Here is a 19,753-nt window from a genome sequence, read left to right as displayed (position 1 = left end):
GAAAAACAATTGAGGGAGAAAAGACAAGCACTTAGGAGTAATCACAACTCCAAATATTGGGAGAGATGACATTCAAAGCATAATTCATTAATTGCGTAACCATAGCATCACAAGACTTATAAAATCCTATAAAATAATTATTAACTATTTATTACCGAATAATTAATATATAGCTAGTCATTACACTTATTACCTAACTGAAATGCACGGCCTATATTTGAATTAAACATTTTCCAAACATCAGAGTAAATCCAATTTCCAACAACCATGTTTATTTTTCAAAATATGCACATATTGAATGTTCTTAATTTTGATGATTATGTACAATTATGAAGGGAAGCACAATAAAAAATAACTAAGCTATCAAAAAAAGAAGGATGATTCCCATAGAAAGCTGAAAAAAATTGCATTAAAATTTACAAGGTAAGGTATTCCCTAATCATTATTGAGCCGGTTGGATCTAAGAGGAGATGTCTGATGAGACACATTCTTAAGCTGTTTGGTGCAATTGCGAACATGTAGAAGGAAAACCATATAAGATCCACCGAAGAAAGTGTGGAACCCAAAAAACCCTGCCACATCCTACAAGAAGATAAACAGATTAATATATCAATAGGTGAATGATGAACATCGTAGCATGCAAAGTTATATGATGACAGTTTCCATAAAATTATCATTTGATTCGAGAGGCTGTTTTTTAGATGCTTTTTAAGTTGAACATTCATAAAATAAATAGTTTTTTTTTTTTCGGTTGGAATCAGGAGAGATCATCAAATGAATGGATTATCGATATACCAATAAAAAATTCAATCATGAAAGTCAACGTAATTTACATATCTTAAAACATCAAAGATTTTGCACTATACATTTTCAAAATTGACTCCAATATCATCCAAACTCAATTTTAAACTAATCTCAAGTCAAGGTAGTGTGCTTCGATGAGACAAGCCAAGTAAAATATTAAGAACGCCTAGATTCAGGTCCATATGGACTTAATTAAACACACAAAAGCATAAATGAAAACTCCTCAAGGCAATTAGAGGGGTTAAACATCATCTAAATTCTTAACTTATAGTAGAAAAGAATGTCTCAATGAGACGAAATAGTTGAGAGTATTATCGCTCAATTTTGAATTTAGTAAGATACTAAGATGTTAAGAAAATACTAAATTTTCAAGGGGGAAGTTTCCCGGTTGTCCATGGAGTATCGGATTCTTAAACAAATAACTAGAACACTGATACAAAAATCAATAAATAGGACCAAGTTCCTACACATTTCGAGAGAAAACTTTGTTGGATAGAATTCCCAAACTTGTAGAATTCAAGAGCTTTGACCATTATTTACAACTTCGATATACCATCTTTGAGATTTTGCCTGTCAATACTTGTCTGCCTTTGTTGATCGCTTGATCTTCCCTCTGGATAGGAAAATCATGCAAATCACCTTGCAACAACTAACTTCAAACATCATCATTCAAGGTCGATGATAACCATTGTTTAACATTGATAACTGCCACCACCAGATTAGAACCAACAACTAATGTTGTACAACTATCATCCATCCTCCAACGATTGTTGTTGCCCAAACCCTAATGCCTATAATCACTTGTTTTTTGCCACCAATGCCCACCAACACCATCGATTGAAGACAACATCCTTAGTCATCTAATAAATTGAAGTTAACACCAAAATCCTACAATACTCTCCAACTTCATGGCAAGAGCCCGCAATTGTCTTGGTTTAGGATTTGTAGTCCCAACTCGTCCAGCAATGAAGAAGGGTGGACTATTATAACCTTCAATACACATAATGGTACTATCTCACTCAAGATTTTCCATATACAAGTTTCCACATAAAAAATATTGCATCACCTATACATTATGGACTATTTATCTATGAATGTGTGGATTTTCATTCAAAATTATGTGTTCCCTTTAGCTTTCCTTGTCTTCTCCCCTAAAAGTGATAGGGGCAACGTCCATCGCTAGAGCTCACGAGGTGGACATAAAGTTGACTTCTCCAACCCACACCTTCTTTACACTCACTGGCAAATCTGCTCGCTCACTGCCAATGATGGTAAGTATTACTCATGAAATGTGCACCGAGCTAGCAAACTACAAGTACCTTTGCATAACTCATTATGCTCTTTGTCATGCAGTTCATCACAAATGAAATGATTATCAAGGACTTCTCCTACAACAACAACAACAACAAGCCTTTATCCCACTACGTGGGGTCGGCTACATGAATCTTTTTTCTCCATTGTGTCCTATTGAAGGTCAAATTCTCATTTAAATCTAATAAAGAAAGGTCATTCCTAATATTTTCTAACCAAGTTGTTCAAATTCTTGTTAATCAAGGACTTCTCCTAAATAAAAAAAAAAATTAGAAATTCTTTGAGAAAGCCTCCAATCTTGTCTTTTATGCCCATCACTATTACAAGATAAAATCTACTCCCATACTGACCCCATCCACTATGTTGAGGCCCAAGTTACAGCCAATAAGGCCATTAATGCCCACCATAATCAATTCAAATAGCCTTTGCAAAAATGCCCATATAGGGATTGCTCAACCATTCCAACAACAACAAAAAAGAGCATATAGGAATCAAGGCAAAAGCACTCAATAAAATCATAGAGGCCAAAGCCAAATAGTTTATCTGAAAGAGCAGCATCATTTTGACCTCCTAGCTAAAATTATTACTAGTACTAAGACTCAATTCATTATAAAAGTTTCACTTCCTTCAACCAAGACCTTATCTAATTACACATGGTCATCACCCACCCTTAATTAAATGAATGGAAAAATCAACGTTACCAGCTGAACCATTCTAAATGAACTTAAGACATCCTTCATAAAAGCTGGGGTAATAGGCCAAGCTTCCTAACATTCTTTAGGCTTACTAAACCAACTTGTAAACTCCAATGGGTGGACGCCCTCAAACCTATGCTTCGACATAAAGGTCCTAGCTCACACTAGCAATTCGTGCCTTAAGGTCCAGGCTTTTGATAGAACCAACAATGAACAAAACTTCACTACAACCTAGATATCCTAGAAATAAGCAATGCAACATTACATAAAATAGCCTCCTATAACCCAACAATGAACATAAGCTTCATTACAGCCTAAATATCCTACAAATAAGCAACACAATATTACATAAAATAGCCTCCAATCACCAAAGGGTTGCCTATCACTTCAATCGAAGAGGAAACCCCAATTTATCAGTATTGGAGACCTAATCTTGTGAATTCTAAAAGAAACCAAGAAGAGACCCCGATGCAACAAACTCTATCCCCTATAGGAGAGCCCTTATGTGATGACAACTATGATCAAATCACAGGCATTCAAGCTCAAAGATTGTTAAGAAAATATATTATTCCGATCTTGGAATGTAAAAAAAAGACTAAGCACATAGCATCAATAACCCAAGTCATCATGCTTCAAAATTAGGGACATTCAAGTATGATTAACCTCCTATCAATTTAAAGAATGAGTAGTCACCGTAGACTCCAACTAGTCCATTAAACGTCATTGCTTCTGAAACTTCAACATCCCGCTTTTGATCGCACTAACCCATTAGAAACTCCTTTTTCCTTGTTAAACTTCATAATTTTAATATTAAAAAACCACAAAATGAATTTTTTTAAAATGAAGATGATAAAGTTTTAGACCAAATATTTTTAGAGATAGATCTGTAAAATTTATAATGAAAAAAATCTACCTATAATGACACAAAAAAGTATAAAATTAAAAAATATTAGCCAAAATTTGAAAAAAAAAATTCAAACTATTAGTTAAATTGCCAGTCTTTCTGGATGAACTTCTATATCCCTCTCGTTGGATGTTGAGTTTGGGTCCAAATAAAAAGATAGTTTGGTTTATCGAGAAAAACTCAATGATACCAAAAACACCTGAATGCAGATACAAATGAAATAAATATAAGCATCAAAAATCAACAATGATCTTCTTGTGGTTATTTATGAAGTCAAATATCTTCTAAATTTTACAAGATTATATTTAAAATAAGCAACTCGACAAGAAATATATGATAAGTCTAAGATCACTCAATTCTAAGTTTATTAAGGCACTGAAATGTCTAAACAATATAAATTGATCACAAGCAACTTTCTGAGCCATTCAATAATGTCCAAGATTCTTGAAAACCTAGCGAAGATACCCCCTTCCAAAAAGCTATCAATAGGAATGACTATTGCCCATTTTTGGAGAACCTTTAGTTGATAAAATTTCGGAAGTTCAAAAATTCTATAGATTTGGTAGCAATTTGGAATCCAAACACACAATATTTAGGATTTCACATATCCAAACTTCTCCACCTTTCCTAGTTGTCTAACCTTCTCTCTAGCTATAAGAGGAAAAATTTATGTACCACCTTCCATCATCTTACTTCCAATGTTGGCAACCATAGTTGTCATTAATTGGTACGATGATCGCCAATGTTATTGACGGACATCAACAACCAACATCACCAAGAATCAATGCTAATGACCACTGCCACCCAACCAAAGTCACTCATAGATGGCAGTCAACGAACACGGCGACACAAACACGACACGATTCAAACAAGGGGCACAATTTTTTTGAAAATATAGGATACAAGTACGGCACCAACATGGCATTACATTTTTTTTATATATGTGGGCTCCGAAAATTCGGCCCCGGCCTCCGCCCGCTCGTTTGCTTTTTTTTTTTTGCCAAGGGAGTTTTAACAGATTTAAGTTCCAGGGTAAATTTTGGGAAGACATATGAGTTTGTAGATAAGACACTACCCAGAGATTTCGCCCTCATTTTGTGAGGATTTTATGGTCTGAGTTCTGGTTTCCTATAGGCGCAAGCTAGCCCCTATAGTTAATTACCCCTCCCGATAATGAGAGAGAACTTTCGATTAAGGCTACTCGTTAATCAGATACATAAAATATACATGTTATCTGGCATATAGTAGCAGCATGGGTTTTTGGATTTGAAAAGTTTAGATGTTTGGAAATTTTAAGGGTTGAAAGGTTTGATATCTAAAATCAGAAATTGCACCACCTTGCACTTAAAGCAGATTGTGAATGGATGATGGACCCAATCAAGATCCCATGATTCCGTCGTCCCGGGCCATCGTGGTCCCTGATCTACTTAGTCAGAGGAGGTAGTCGACTCAACCTGATAGAAGGATCCTTGTCGGCAACCATGGGTTGCTTCGTCCAAGGGAACCTTGTAGACCTGGGTTGGATATTTGTCTAAGGGGACAAATTTGAATCAACCTTAGCTAACAGAGGGCTTTGTGTCATATCCATCATATCCTATTAATTCATATCTCAAGAATTTGATGCTAATAAGGAACGTATTGGCTCTGACCATAACCGATATTTCCTGGTGCCATTTGGTGGCAAAACCACTCGGTTCAGAGGGCCCCGGGTCATAACCGTTTATCTCGCGGTGCCATTTGACGGCAAAACTGCCGGTTAGAGGACACGTACCACGTCCTTATTGTCAGGAGATTGTTTGAGATCAGATCCTAGTGATATTTTCGACTAGGCATTAGCTCTTTGTGAGTTAAAGTTATATTTGAATTTGCCCCTCTCGGCAAACTGTTGTGGAGAGTTGATGAATTTTGTTTTAAGTGATTTATGGTTAGATTTCAGTTTTAAATATTTGGATTTTGGGATTTTAGAGTTTCTGTGAAGTTTTTGACTCTTTGGAGCATTGAATTTTATAGGTATTTGAGTGGCATTTGAAAATATTTGTGAACCCATCCAATTGAGATAGAAATTTAACACAGCCATCATCGGGGTGTTTAGGGTCATTTCCATTTGATTGAACATTGTCGACCCTATCAACTTATCGATAGAGGATTGGGTTTCATAGGCTTTGTGCACATGTTTGTGAATTTTCTTTGTTAAAGGCCTTGAAGGGTTGATATGAATGTATAAAATAAATATTCCGGTCAACTTCGTGACTGCATATTTCTCCGATGATTTGAACCCTGTCTACTCCTATTTACCTGCTTAGGAGGATGGGTTTCGTAGGCTTTGTGCTTTTGTTAGTGAATTCTCTTGATTGTAGGCCTTAATGGCCTAATATGAATGTATTAAAACAAAGGTCCCCACAACCGTGTATTTATTTGAAGGTTTGAACCCTGTCGATTCCTATTAATCTGCATAGAAGGATCGGGTTTGAATTTGAATTCACTTATCGACCCGCGCAGCATTCCTAGGCGTCACGTGTGTACGAATAACACACTCGTCGGGGCCCATGCGGGTTATAATTGTATTTACCCCTTTTGTGTACCTATGTGTATACAAATTACGGTGCATGTGCAGGGGTACATTGAAATAATTGTAGTTGTGCAGGTAACTGCCATTTGAGTGCACACAATATTTCATTTAAGATCTTATATACGCCTTCTGTCCGCTAATACGAGTATTGTGGATCCGGTGGCGGTCGTTGTAGATTGTAGATGCCTTCTGTCCGCTTGCATGGATGTTGTAGATCTTGTGGCGTAGCGTTGCAGCTTCTGAATAGAGTTGTTCACTGCTTTGTACATGTAGACTGTCATGCACCACTTACATGATAACGAATCTCCTGCCTTATGTTCTGATGGACACTCCCTTATCTCATTCACCGGGAGGTTCTTCTTGAAATCCGTGGCCACTGCCTTGAAAAGGACTCCTTTTAAGATCTTCAGTGTAGTAGACTCGTTATTTCCGGTATTTGTGGACACCAGAATTATTTTCTTCTTAAGTATAGGACTAAGAATAAACTTTGGAACACCAGGAAGTTTAGTTCTAATTTATTCAAACATCCCTTTTCTTCTGTAAGGGGGTGGTCCCTTTTCGTACATCGAGTTATCTTCTTACGCGACATATTTTGCAGCATCTCAATCGCCGCTGTCATAGGTGATATCTGTACTTGTGTCCACAGTGGTTCGTTGTATATATGATATATCCACTGTTGTTATCCACAAGCGGCTTGTATGTATTTGCAGGGGACCGCTGTATCCACTACAACCTCCTTGAAGTTTTTATAAAAGACCCATTGTTCCTACAACATATCCACATTTCACCAATCTCAGGTGGTTTGGCTGATTGCACTTATTTGTGGGGATGGATCTTTCACTATCAAGTAGTAGTGTTTCCTTCTTCAATCAACATGCTATGTTGCTAGCATTGGAGGTTTTAATAATGCGTGTAGAGTACACTCATGCATTCTATAATCATTTGTTGTTGTCCTTGTAAGCACGTTGCTTTTAACCTTGCAGGGACTATTGTAGGCGTTTGTTGAACCTGCTCATACATGTTTGCTAGTAGCTTGTTGAATTTATGGCGTATGAATTTCAATAACTTATAAGAGGTGGATGTGTCTATAAGCAGATTGCTATTGACCATCGGATTGATTGCACTCATCATTGACTTCTTCACATACATTAGCCACCCAATTACCACATTCACTTGTGTGCTAATTTCCTTATGCTTATAAGGGACCGATGTGTTTGCTTGCATGCCAAATCCCTCCACTTGCATAGGGAGTGACACAATTATTTGTTGATATGCATTTGATTGATTGAAGCTATAACTTGATTTTAGTATTTTCAAAAATGTATTTAATGATCCTGAAGCATGATTATTGATTATTCAGAGGTCCATGTCATTCTACACTTTGTTTAGATCCAATATCCAAATCCAGATTTGAATATAGTTCAAGTTTAATCCGGTATGCATATTCAAATTGTAGATTGGGTTTGAGTAGAAGTTCAGATCTCCTGAAGCCTTTGGAGATTCAAGCCTCTTGTGGTCTAGTTGAGCTCAGATTCTTCATTGTTCATGTCAAGTTCAAGTATGAGTTCAGAGTCTTCTGAAGTCCTTGCAAGCTCAATTTCATATTCATATTGACTTGAGTTTGGTTCCAGTTTGATTTTATTTTGTTTGGGTTTGACCTATTATTAATCATTTGAGTTTTGTTCAGGTTCAAGTCCACAATTCATTGTTCATTTGAGTCCATATCTTGTCCTTTTGAGTTCAAACAGATCCGAGTACGGTCGTATGTTCACCCGAAATTTCGGCAATCTCCCGGCGTCTCCCCTGTTTAGGGAAAAACTACGAGAAACTGGGCCTTCCCACCACGCGCAATAAAGGCGTGTATAGTAGATATCCTCGGACGAGGACACCGCGATCGTGCTCTTTCCTCCCACCACGCGCAATACAAGCGTGTATGGGGTCTCAGTACCTGTTTAAAAATGCAGTTTTCTTTTTCCTCGCTCGAGCGTACTTATGAGTGACCCCGCCTCGCCGTAGGCACCGCCGCATCGGGGTCCCATCCCACCATGCTCAATAAAGGTGTGTAAAGGCGGTTTTGCGGTGCGCCACGAACGCCGAAATAGAGTTTAGGTGATTGCTCTCCTTGTCATAGGCGCCGGACTAGGTTCCCATCCCACCACGTGCAATAAAGGCGTGTATAGGCGGTTTTCCGGTATGTCGTATAAAACGAAAGTGAGAATCTGAGTTTAGAAAATTCGTCCTTTCATGGGTCAACAGTGGAGGACTCGTGGATTGAGGTAGGAAGAGAGCAAGCATTTTTTATTAATTATAATTAGCATTAATTAATTAAAATTAATTAACTAATTATTTTTAATTAATTATTAATAAATAATTAAAATAATTAATTAAAATTCATTAAAATTAATTAAAAATGATAAGTTATATATAAAAAAAACTTATTTTAAACCCCTTTGTTAGGCAGATTTGCAAGATTTTGGCCGAGAAAGCGCTCGACAGGGAGAAAGTTACCTTCACGGCTAACAAGCTCCCGTCCTTACTTCCGATCCCACATGAAGGGAATGCCGTCGAATCCAGCGGAGTCGAACAACAAGAGGGGCCAAAGAGGCGGCGGAAGGGAGAAAGTTGCCTTCAAAACGAGCAAGCTCTAGCTGTTGCTCCCGACCGAAATGTTGTAACTTCCGAACCAATTGAAAGGAAAAGTTGTCGAAGGGGCGCAGTCGAACTGCAACGAAGAAGCCGAAAAGGGATTCAGGAGGGTTTGTTGTATGCTGATTGATCCTGTGGATCTCTAGATATTTATTCTAGATGCCACACTAGTGTTTTCATTTAGTGGATATCCAAAAGTTTGTTTGGATGTCACATTACTTTCTCCTTCATGGCTCTTTTAGATGCATCCATAGATGATTGATGTATTGTCTTTGTAGATTGACACTAGTGGATAGCATCGCCACCATTTGTTCTCTTTAATCACCACGATCACTTTAACTCAGAGCCTTTTCGTGTATGCTCAACATTCTTCTATCATCTGGTTGAACCTTAACAAAATTTTAAATATTTATTTCGGGATCTCGGCATGCAGCGCGATGTCGTCCCAAATAAATATTTAAAATGCCCCCAGTCTCATTTGTAGATGTCATCCAGGGTGCTCATTTTATAGCTTTGGATAAAGCCCGGAGATTTTGATCCTTCTGCCTAGTGTTCTGAGTAGCGAACTTGGTAAAGGGTTATTTGATTTGTCTTCACTGACTTGTCAAAGATTTGCATGCCTTCTGCCATTTTCTTTTAGCTTTGGCGGGCTTGATGAAGGGGTAGAAGCCGGTGAACTAACCCCTTTAAGTTTATACTAAGTCGGTGGCAAGAAGTCATCGGTCCAGAGCTTTGTGCATAATAGACTTGTTGATGACAGAATCCTCTTAGTTCAGCCATAAGCCTTTCATGAACTTTGGGATAATTTTATTCGATCCTTTGCTTTGTGCTATGGTGGACTTGTTGAAGAAGAATTTCCTTCGATCCTCGCTTTGTGCTTTATGGATTTGTTGAAAGATTTGCAGGTTTCGAATTCAGTTGATAGTACCAAATATAGGTTGTATCTTGGTCCTTAACCACTTGAGAAGATTTTAATCTGAGTCACTTGAGTTCATCAGATCGGGAGAGCTAGTGTTTGACAGCTCTTCATCCTCTGGTTGCTAAGATGAGGGTTCCTCTACAACGGTCTTTCTTATAGCTTGTTGAATAGATGGAGCTACCAGCGATCCGACCATATTTGGGCTTGTTGGGTCCGACCTTTTACACTCATTCAGGCTTCAGACTTGAACTATGGGAAATTGCGCTACCCAATGCTGATTTTATTGAAGTTGGAAGATTTGAAGTTCTCCTTTGTGATTGAAGATTTTGGAGCATACGAACATTCGATGGTTGCTCAAGACTCATCTTCCCATTGGAACTTTGATTCTCTAGTCATTTAGGAGAATTTAGAATACTACGATCACTTGAACTGGTCGAGTCAAATTGGTCTTCGTTCTTCCTATAGTCCTTACTGACAGGTTGACGAAGTGGGGGTTCCGTTACTACGGCCTTTGTTATAGTTTGTTGAGTAGATGGAGCAGCTAGCAATCCGGTCATATTTAGGCTTGTTGGATCCGACCTCTTACACCCATTCGAACCTTAAGCTTCAGGCTGTCGAAAGACATAAAGTTTTTCCGGCTCAATTTGTAGGAGTGTGTAGTTACAAAAGTCTATTTCTTGACTTTTGAGTCTTAGTTTGTTAGAGAAGATGGTGTCTCTAACTCTTAAAAGATCACCTACATATACTTTAGAAAACAAGTATTTGTATTCTTTAGCACAAAAGAATATTTGAATTGATAATTTTAAATATTTATTCGAGGATATCAGCATGCAGCACGATGTCGATCCAAATAAATATTTAAAATGCCCCCTATCTTGCAGGGACATTTTAGAGTAAAATATATTTGGAAATTTTGGAATTTTAAATATTTATTTGAGGATCTCGGCACATAGCACGATGTCAACCCAAATAAATATTTAAAATGCCCCCAATCTGACGGGAGATTTTGAAATGCATTCCTGTAACACAAGAGAATTTCAAAATATAGAATGTATATGCTAACAAACATGTATGAGAGCATAATACATTAAACATAATATTTTATGGGACAATTTTATGCATAGTATTTCTTCAAGTATCGATCATTGATCGGCGGCATGGGCCTCTGACCATTCAGATCGATGAGTTGATAAGCTTCTCCCTGGTACACCGTTTCGATGATGAAAGATCCTTCCCAGTTTGATACGAATTTGTCACCGATTTTTTGGTGTGGGATGATTGGCCTTCTCTACACCAGGACTCATTCTCCTTCTTGGAATGATCGAGGACGCACCATTCGATCAAAAGACTTTATCATCCTTGCTCAATAAATCTCTAGATTCTGTTGAGCTAGCAACCCGATTTCATTGAGTGCATCGAGTTCCTCCATCCTTAACCGAGCATTTTGTTCTTGAGTCAGCTCATTCTGGATAGCGACTCGAAGGGATGGAAGTTCAACTTCTAGTGGCAATACTACTTCAACTCCGAACACCAACGAGTAAGGAGTGGTTTTAGTTGGCGTCTTGTACGTTGTACGATATGCCCAAGAGTTCGGGCATTTTTGTGTGTCACTCTCTTTTATTTTTTGTGAGAATTTTCTTTAACAATTTTACTAGTGTTTTGTTGAAGGCTTATGCCAATCAGTTTGCTCTTGGATAGTATATGGAGGAATATCGCCAATCAATTTTATGCCGATTAACAAACTTGTAGATTTTTATACTTTTGAATGCAGTACCGTTGTCTGAGATTATGCGACGTGGTACTTCAAATATGTAGACAACATTATGTGTGATGAAGTTAATCACGTGCTCGGATGTAACTTCTTTGAAGGGAGCCGCTTCTGTCCACTTGGAGAAGTAGTCCATCGCTGCCAAGATGAAGCGGTGTCCAACTGATGATGGCGGATCTATTAGCCCGATAACATCAGTGCCCCAGCATTCAAATGGTCAGGATGCTATTGTAGGGTGCATTGGATTTGGAGGCTAATGTATAACATTACCGTGAATCTGACACTCGTGGCACCTCTTAACATGATCGATACAATCCTTTACTATTCTTGGCCAATAGTAGCCAATTCTTTTGATTTTAACCACCATTTTGAGACCTGATTGGTGCGCTCCAAAAAATCCTTCATGAATTTCTTGTACCACTTTATCAGCTTCTCGAGTCCCTAGACACCTTAGCCACATTTGATCAAAAGCACGCTGATATAATATGTTATTAACAAATGCATATCATAACGCTCTCTTTCTGATTTGAGCAGCTAATGATTTATCCATTGGCAATCTACTTTCTTTGAAATAGTCAATGAAAGGATGCCTCAAGTCATTTTCTTCTTTGACATTTAGGCAATGCCACCATGATTCTGAAGCTTGATTAGCTTTGTGTCTTTTCTTAGGAGCTTGCTGTTCTTCAGACTGATCTTTAAGATCAACTGGTTGGGGAGGTTGAGGATCAACCGGGATTGCATGCTGCTGGCTCGAATTTGGTATTCCCTCTCCCAACGGGAATTGTAACAATGTCGGCTCTAGGATTCGACGATTGTGCACCGTAATTATTATAAGCCATTTATCATCCATATTCGCCATTTCTTTAGCTAATTTTGCCACGGAATCAGCTTTGTCATTTTGACCTCTGGGAACATGAGTTAGTTTGACAACTAGATTTTGCTTCATAAGTTCAAGAACTCACCGATGATAACAGGCCAACTCGAACTTGGTGATTTTGTAAACTCCCAATACTTGATTTATAACAAGTTGAGAATCACCAAAGATTTGGAGATTTCGAATTCTAATATCGATTGCAATCTCTAGTCCTGTTATTAAAGCTTCATATTCGGCTTCATTGTTGGTCCGAGATCCAGTCAAGCTGAATAAAAATCTCATTATGCCTCCCTCGGGTGCTACGAAAATGATTCTAATTCAAGCTTGAGCTTTTTCTAGATTTGGAGGCCGAGCGCGCTTGATTGACGACGCTCCATCGAAGTACATTTCTCATACTTGTAGCATCTCATTCTCTTCAACATTCATGATCTTCTCAGCAGGTATATCGTCATTGAGTAATGAATCCGCAGGGATAGGATGTCCAGGAAGAAAATTTGCCAACACCTGCCCTTTCACTGCCTTTTGTGGAACGTATTTGATATCAAATTATAGGAGTATCACTGCCCACCTTGCCAAACAACATGTCAACACTGGTCTTGTATTCAAGAACATTAGCAGATCGATCTTTGATATCAAGGTGATTTTGTGAGACAGCATATAATGGAGTTTTTGAACTGCAAAAATCAAAGACAAGCAATGCTTCTCAATCGGGGAATAACGGCATTCTGCTCCAATCAACCTCCGACGATGTAGTAGAGCACATTCTCTTTTCCTTCTTCATTATGCTGGGTCAATAATGCTCCGAGTGACTCTTCTAGTGCTACCGTGTACAATATAAGAGGCTTCCTCGGGATTGGCGCCGCAAGAATATGAGGGTTCAATAAGTATCTCTTGATGCTATCAAAAGCCTCTTGATACTCATCATCCCATTTAAAGCGTATATCCTTCTTCATTAACTTTGAAAATGGCTTGCACATACCCGACAGATTCGATATGAATCGACGATTGAAAGCCAATTATCCTTGCAAGGAACGGAGTTGTCGAAGGTTCTTTGGAGGTGGCATCGCCATGATCGCCTTGATCTTATTAGGGTCGACTTTGATGCCTCAATGTCGAACAACGTACTCCAGAAATTTCCCTAAGGATACCCCAAATGCACATTTCAAAGGGTTTATCTTCGGATCATATTTTTTGATCCTCTCGAACACTATTCTCAAGCCATCTAGATGGTCTTTTTGATCCGTGCTCTTAATGACCAAGTCATCCACATAGCATTCGACTTTTTGATGAATCAAATATACGAGTCATCGCTCATTAGTATGTTGCACCAGCATTCTTCAGGCCAAAGGGCATGACTATGTAGCAGAATATACCTATGGGGGTTTTGAACGATGTATGCTTTTCATCTTCAAACACCATATTGATTTGGTTGTAGCCTGACGATCCGTCCATAAATGAGAACATATCATAGTTGGATGTGTTGTCTACTAGAAGTTCTGATACATGGAGCGGAAAGTCATCTTTCGGACATGCCTTGTTGAGGTCCCTGAAGTCAATGCAGATACGACAGGGCAATATTGGCAATCTAGTAAGCATATTTTTCTTCACGAATAAAGCCTGTATCTATGAGCTTCTTTGTTTCAGCAATCACCTGCTCTTCAATCTTCAATCTCATTCTCCTTGGTGCTTGCTTGTCGGGTGCTGCAGCAGATTTGATGGCTAATCTGTGAACTACCACATCATAGGATAAGCCAGGCATCTCAGCATATGTCTAGACAAAGTAGTCCCTGAATTCACAGAGGAGCTTTTTCACTTCTACTTGATCTTCTGGTAGAAGAGAGATAATGACGGTAGGGCAATGGTCTTCCTCAGTTCCCAAGTTGAGTTCTTTTAGCTCCTCTATAGTAGCTGCCTGTCCAATTCTTCTGGTGCAGGTTTGGCCTCTACGAGTTGATCACCATAAGCATTAGCTTCATATATCTCATCTTCATTATTATCGGATTTGACTTCTCCGCATGTGATTGCTCGACAAGTCTCATTCCGGAGGTATTTTCGCTTGATGAATCTGATGCCCTTATATGAAGCTATATCCTTCTGTCGTAGTGGACGCGGATTCCTTCCATACCAGAGGCCTAGGCATATACGAAGTTGTCGTTTAGTGGTAGGAACATTGATCTGCTTTCGTAGCACTCTTTGAACACCTTTGGTATTAAACCTAGGTAACCTCATAGGAAATAACTCTTCAGAATCAAGGTGCATACAACACCAATCATAATTCTGTTCTTCGCGCATCCCGGCTGAATATAGCACATTCCTTGGCGCAGCCCCCTTCTTAAGACGAGGCAAATAACAGGTGGTGAGCTCTTCAATCTTATGCACCTTGCACAGAATGATTTCTTTGAAGTGTTGTAGAGGAATACGCGTAACTACAAATATGCTATCTGAGATTGACATGTTATATATTCTTAGAACACACCATGCACCGTATTTATGTAAATAAAGTCGTAGTCATAATCATCATTTGAGTATTCAACCTCCCTACTCCATTTGGACGCAAACTAGTCAACTTTTCGAGATTTTGTAGGGGTGACATCACTTTCATCTGTGTTACTCCAAAGGTGAGGCACGTGTTTTCTTTCTTTTGAAATGGTTGATGATTTGGGAAGAGTTTGCATTACCTTCTTTCTCCCTGCACGCTTCTTCTCACCTTCTTGTTTGAGTTTCTTTGCAGCCTCAAGAGAACTCGAAGGCTTTTGCTTCTTTGGCATGAAGTACCTAGCATCTTCATATATTGTTACTTCATGGACTGCAAAGGGCTGGATATCGCCAGATATTCTAAATTCTTCTCCTTCCCTGAGATACCTCATACACTGGTGTAATGTTGATGGGACAACGCCATATTCATGCAGCCAGGGGCGACTTTGTAGCACCTTGAATAAAGTGTACGTATCAATTACATGAAATCTAGCTTCTGTATGAAGTTCCCCAAATAAGAGTGAGCATAAATGATTCGAGGGTTTTCTGCCCTTTTTCGTTGAAGTCGTGCACCATTAACTTATCTTGTTCAAGATATTCCATATCGAGGCACAATGATCTCAATGCCTTTAAACTCATGAGATTTACGGAAGATCCGGGATCGATCAAAATGCGATTGATCATCATACCGTCGCTCTCTGCGTAACATACAGAGGGCAGTTATGATCTGCTGTTCCAAGCATCAAATCATCCTCGGCAAAAGTAATTATTGGCTCATTCCAAGCTTACAAGAATTCAGTCAAGTTGCATTCAACAAAATATGCCTCATATCTTTCGGGGTCTTTTAGAGCTTTGATCAAAGTCTCCCGAAGGTCTTTAGACATCATGAGGGCGTCGTATATGCTGAGTTATGCTGGAATTTTTCCTCAAGTGGGATAAGATATTGTAATTTATCCCCTTAGCTGAAGTCTTTTTTCTTGGAATCTTCAAGGATAAAATCTTCATTGATGATTATCTCTTTTTTCTTATCTTTGTTAAGAGCCCTTTCTTCGGTGGAAGTGGCAATACCTTGCCACTTCTCAACTGCACCTGTGCCACCTCATCTGATTCAGACTTATTTGATGAAGCATTCTCCTTAGAGTCGGTCGTTGTCGATTCCGGAGATTCTCCCATGGACTCAGAATTGTTCCCCAGTCTCACCTGCTCCATTTGCGAAGCTATGCTTGGATCTGAATCTTCATCATTTGGAAAACATATATAATATGAACTGAATTCTATTGACGACACCATTAGACAGAACTCAGGGGCCGCTTATTTAGCATATTTCTCCTTATCTGTTATCTTTGATATCACAGAGATGACTTGGCATATCTCCATAAGAAGAGATTCATTCTCAGCTTCTTCATTTTCATCTATTTTGAGCTCTTTCATAAAATCATCGAGCTTAATAGGCCTCCTGACGGTCTGGTAATATTCACCCAAACTATCAATAGCCTTTTGAGTTGCAGTCTTCTTTGTCTCAGGCTTCTTCAATTTGGCCTTCTTCTTAGAAGACTTTGGCTTTGCTTTGCTAGACTTGGATGAGCTAGCTTGGCCAGGTTGCTGTTTGGAGGTGGATGCATGTGGCATAGGCAACCACTTCAAATTCAGCACTGGTTCAGTAAGAGACTTCCACTTGACACCTGGAACTCCTTCTAACTGCTTCAACATTTTGGTTGTCTTCTTGAAGACCACGGTTTCCCATTGCTCCTCCTGAATAGGTTCTTTTGTTGTTGTCTCTTTAGGTAGGAGTACGGAAGAGGACGCGACTACCCAGGTGGATTCCTTTCTAGGGCGAACTAACACGTTATCTGATAATATTAATTCTCTCATTTTGTACTTTTTCTCCAACCAATCTTTGAAGACATAGCAATCTTCAATTGGATGACTAATTACCCAATGATATGGGCAATAGTTTGGATCGCCACTGTGTTTAGACTCTTCAGGTCTTTTGCATTTTGGCAATTCCAAATCGGCCTTGAGTGCTTGTCGGAACAGTTTAGGGACACTATATCTCTTAAATGAATATTCTTTGTTCATTTTCTCTTTGAGGGAGGGGAATGTTCTATCACCAATTTCTGTTATTTGCCTCTGGCCCTCTCCTCCATCGAGAGAGGTTCGATGTTTGTCATTTCGTCCAAGTACCAGCTTTCGTTGAGGATTTAGATTATAAGCATGTTTTGATTTTTCTTCATAATGCATTGGCTGCTTTCCTTTGTCCACATTGTACACTACCCTTTTGCCTTTATCAAGTCTAGGAGGGAGTGTGGAGTAAACCTCATTCTTCCTGGCGTCAGGTGCCTTGGCCTTTTTGGATCTGTCAGAGAGGCTTTCAGATTTTGACAAATTTAACTTTTCAAATTTTGCCACCCTATCCAGCAAATCTTGGAAGGTAGTGATTGAAGTCATGCATAAGAAGGGTTGCATTTTATCATCAATGTTCCCCATCAATAGCTGAACTGCATGTTCTTCTTACAGTTGCTGCTCACACTTCATACTGAGATTGTGCTAGCGTGTTATATACCTCGTCACTGACTCATCCTTTCTTCTCTTATCTAGGGCGAGATCAACGATGGTAGTCTTCTCAGTTGCACTGGCAAATTTTTTCATGAATGAAGCTTCTAGTTTCGCAAAAGTTTTTAGCGAATCATTCGGCAGCTCGGCGTACCATTCGAAAGCAGTTCCACTCAAGCTGCTCACAAATTGCCAGAATAACAAAGCATTATAGGTAGTTTTAAATTATGCTAGGTGCTGTCTGGGATTCTTATTGTCGTCAAAGATATTGAACTTCGGTACTAAATATCACTTTAGATACGGCACCCGATCGTACTCTGCTGGGTCCATGTGACCTTTTCCTAACAGTTTCTCTGCCTGTTTAGCAGTTATAATGGCTTTAATCTTCTCACTAATTAAGCCCTAAAGTTGCACTGCAGTTACAGGTTCAGAGGCGCTCGTCACATTTTGTGGAGTACATTGGCGGGCCGGATCATCAATCTCTTTACCACCTTCAGGTACACCTTTCACTCCTAAGGCTTGGGGCGCTTGAGGGTGTTGAGGATTTGCTGCAATATTATTCACAACTTGGTTGACAGCTGAGCCAGTGCAAGACCCACTAAAGGGGTCTTCTGCATCATCTCCATCATAGTCGTCATTTGAGTCATCATCTCAGTCATTTTATCATTTAACTGAGAGATTTCCCTATCTTTTTCATGCATCTGTCGTCTTATTTGTCTTCTCATTTCAGCGAGCATGACATCTTTGTCAGCGAAGGGGTTTTCTCTGACCTCTTCTCTTCTCCTTCTTCTGAGGAGTGAGCACTTCGACTGGCAACGGATCTAGCCCTATGGCAACGTCGATAAACACGCACACGGGGTTGTGATTGTTGGTCATCATCATCCTCAACATTGATGTGGCTGACCATGCAAACCACCTCGATCTCCAATGTTATCATCACCATAGTCTTATTCTTGTTCTTCTTCTTGTACCTGAATTTCCAAGCGGCATCACCACTGAATTTCAGGTTCTTGACTTGGGTTGATTATTTTTTTGATCTGCGGACTGCGATCGAAATAGTCTTCTTCTTTAGCTAAAGTAAATGAATGACAGAATCTCCTAGAGGACTTCAGGATGTCGACCGTTACTATAGTTGTCATTATGGCCTTCTTTTGGACCCATCTATGACGAGTTCTGTTAGCAGGGGTGGATCTTTGGGAGACTATTCCGGATGTCACACCTGATTTATAACTTTCTTCAATCTTTTTGTCTTTCCGACGCTTCGGCCACCATACTTGTTTGTCTTTCCGCTGGGCCCTTTCGGTGGCAGATTCCTGGACACGCAGTCCAAATGTAACGCCCCGATGTGCTACATGCGGAGCTTTTCATTGATAACCTCTTTGTTCAGCAATCACAACAGATGATAGTCTTTCCCTTGGAGGGGTTCTTCGGACCTCAATAATAAGTGACCTTTGAAACTTCTTCTTCATTATCCCTCTTTCCTTAACAGTCTTTAGTACTCGGTGCAATCAGGCAGACAAGCGTTCGGGCTCTCTTGTTTTATGAGGGGTCGGGGCTTCAGGTCGACGCTCCAAGAAGGATTTCTTGAGCTCACCAGAAGAGCTGTTTCTCTTTATCCACTTTAGGCTAGAGAACATATTTTGGTTAGGGATATTAATCTCTAGTTCTTGTACGGGTATGTTAGAGGGATGCACTAGTACAGGCAGTTGTTGAGCGCGTAGCTCTACATTCCTCTTCCTCCTTTGCCTTATATTGAGCCTTCATCCATATGAGGAAGCCTCAGTATCATATTTCCCATATTCAATAAGCTCTCTAGGCAGGTTAGTGATGTTGGCAGTCACCACAGAAATTTTTCTTCTATCAACGACCATTTTTGCAATAAGAGTCTCAGATTGGGATAGTCATTCAAACATAGAAACTCTTCCTTGAGCAACATTCCTAGCAGTAGTTCTTGTAGAATAGGACCTTCTAGAAAATTCTTCAGAATTTACACCGTACATAGGGAAGGCTGCAGCCCTTGTAGTAGCTGCTGAGAATTCAAGCCCACCAAAGTAGATGGTGGCTCCAGCATTTCCAGTTTTAATGACAGCATTCATCAGCTGAATCCAGGCTCCTCCTCTCAGTTGGACAGTCATCGGGATGTCCTGTATTTTCATTCTGCACAAATGAAAGGCAGGGGTTAGTAGTCAAAATTTGATGCATTACCCCACACTTTCAAAATATAGAAATAACGCA

At 39.4% G+C, this 19,753-nt stretch overlaps 1 protein-coding gene across 1 annotated transcript in view; it reads right to left on the bottom strand.

The window, feature by feature from the left end:
* Positions 1-229: 229 nt before the first annotated feature.
* The window catches only part of LOC110115201 (lycopene epsilon cyclase, chloroplastic), an 83,537-nt gene continuing 64,013 nt past the window's right edge, over positions 230-19,753 (bottom strand). Inside the window, exon 11 of the mRNA XM_020848373.2 lies at positions 230-582. Within this exon, the coding sequence (XP_020704032.1) occupies positions 417-582 (166 nt within the window). The 3' untranslated portion in view covers positions 230-416. The remainder of the gene's footprint in view (positions 583-19,753) is intronic.

Source organism: Dendrobium catenatum, unplaced genomic scaffold (genome assembly GCF_001605985.2).
Source record: "Dendrobium catenatum unplaced genomic scaffold, ASM160598v2 fragScaff_scaffold_3, whole genome shotgun sequence".
NCBI classification, from domain to species: domain Eukaryota; kingdom Viridiplantae; phylum Streptophyta; class Magnoliopsida; order Asparagales; family Orchidaceae; genus Dendrobium; species Dendrobium catenatum.
This window is presented reverse-complemented; position numbering and strand designations above follow the sequence as displayed.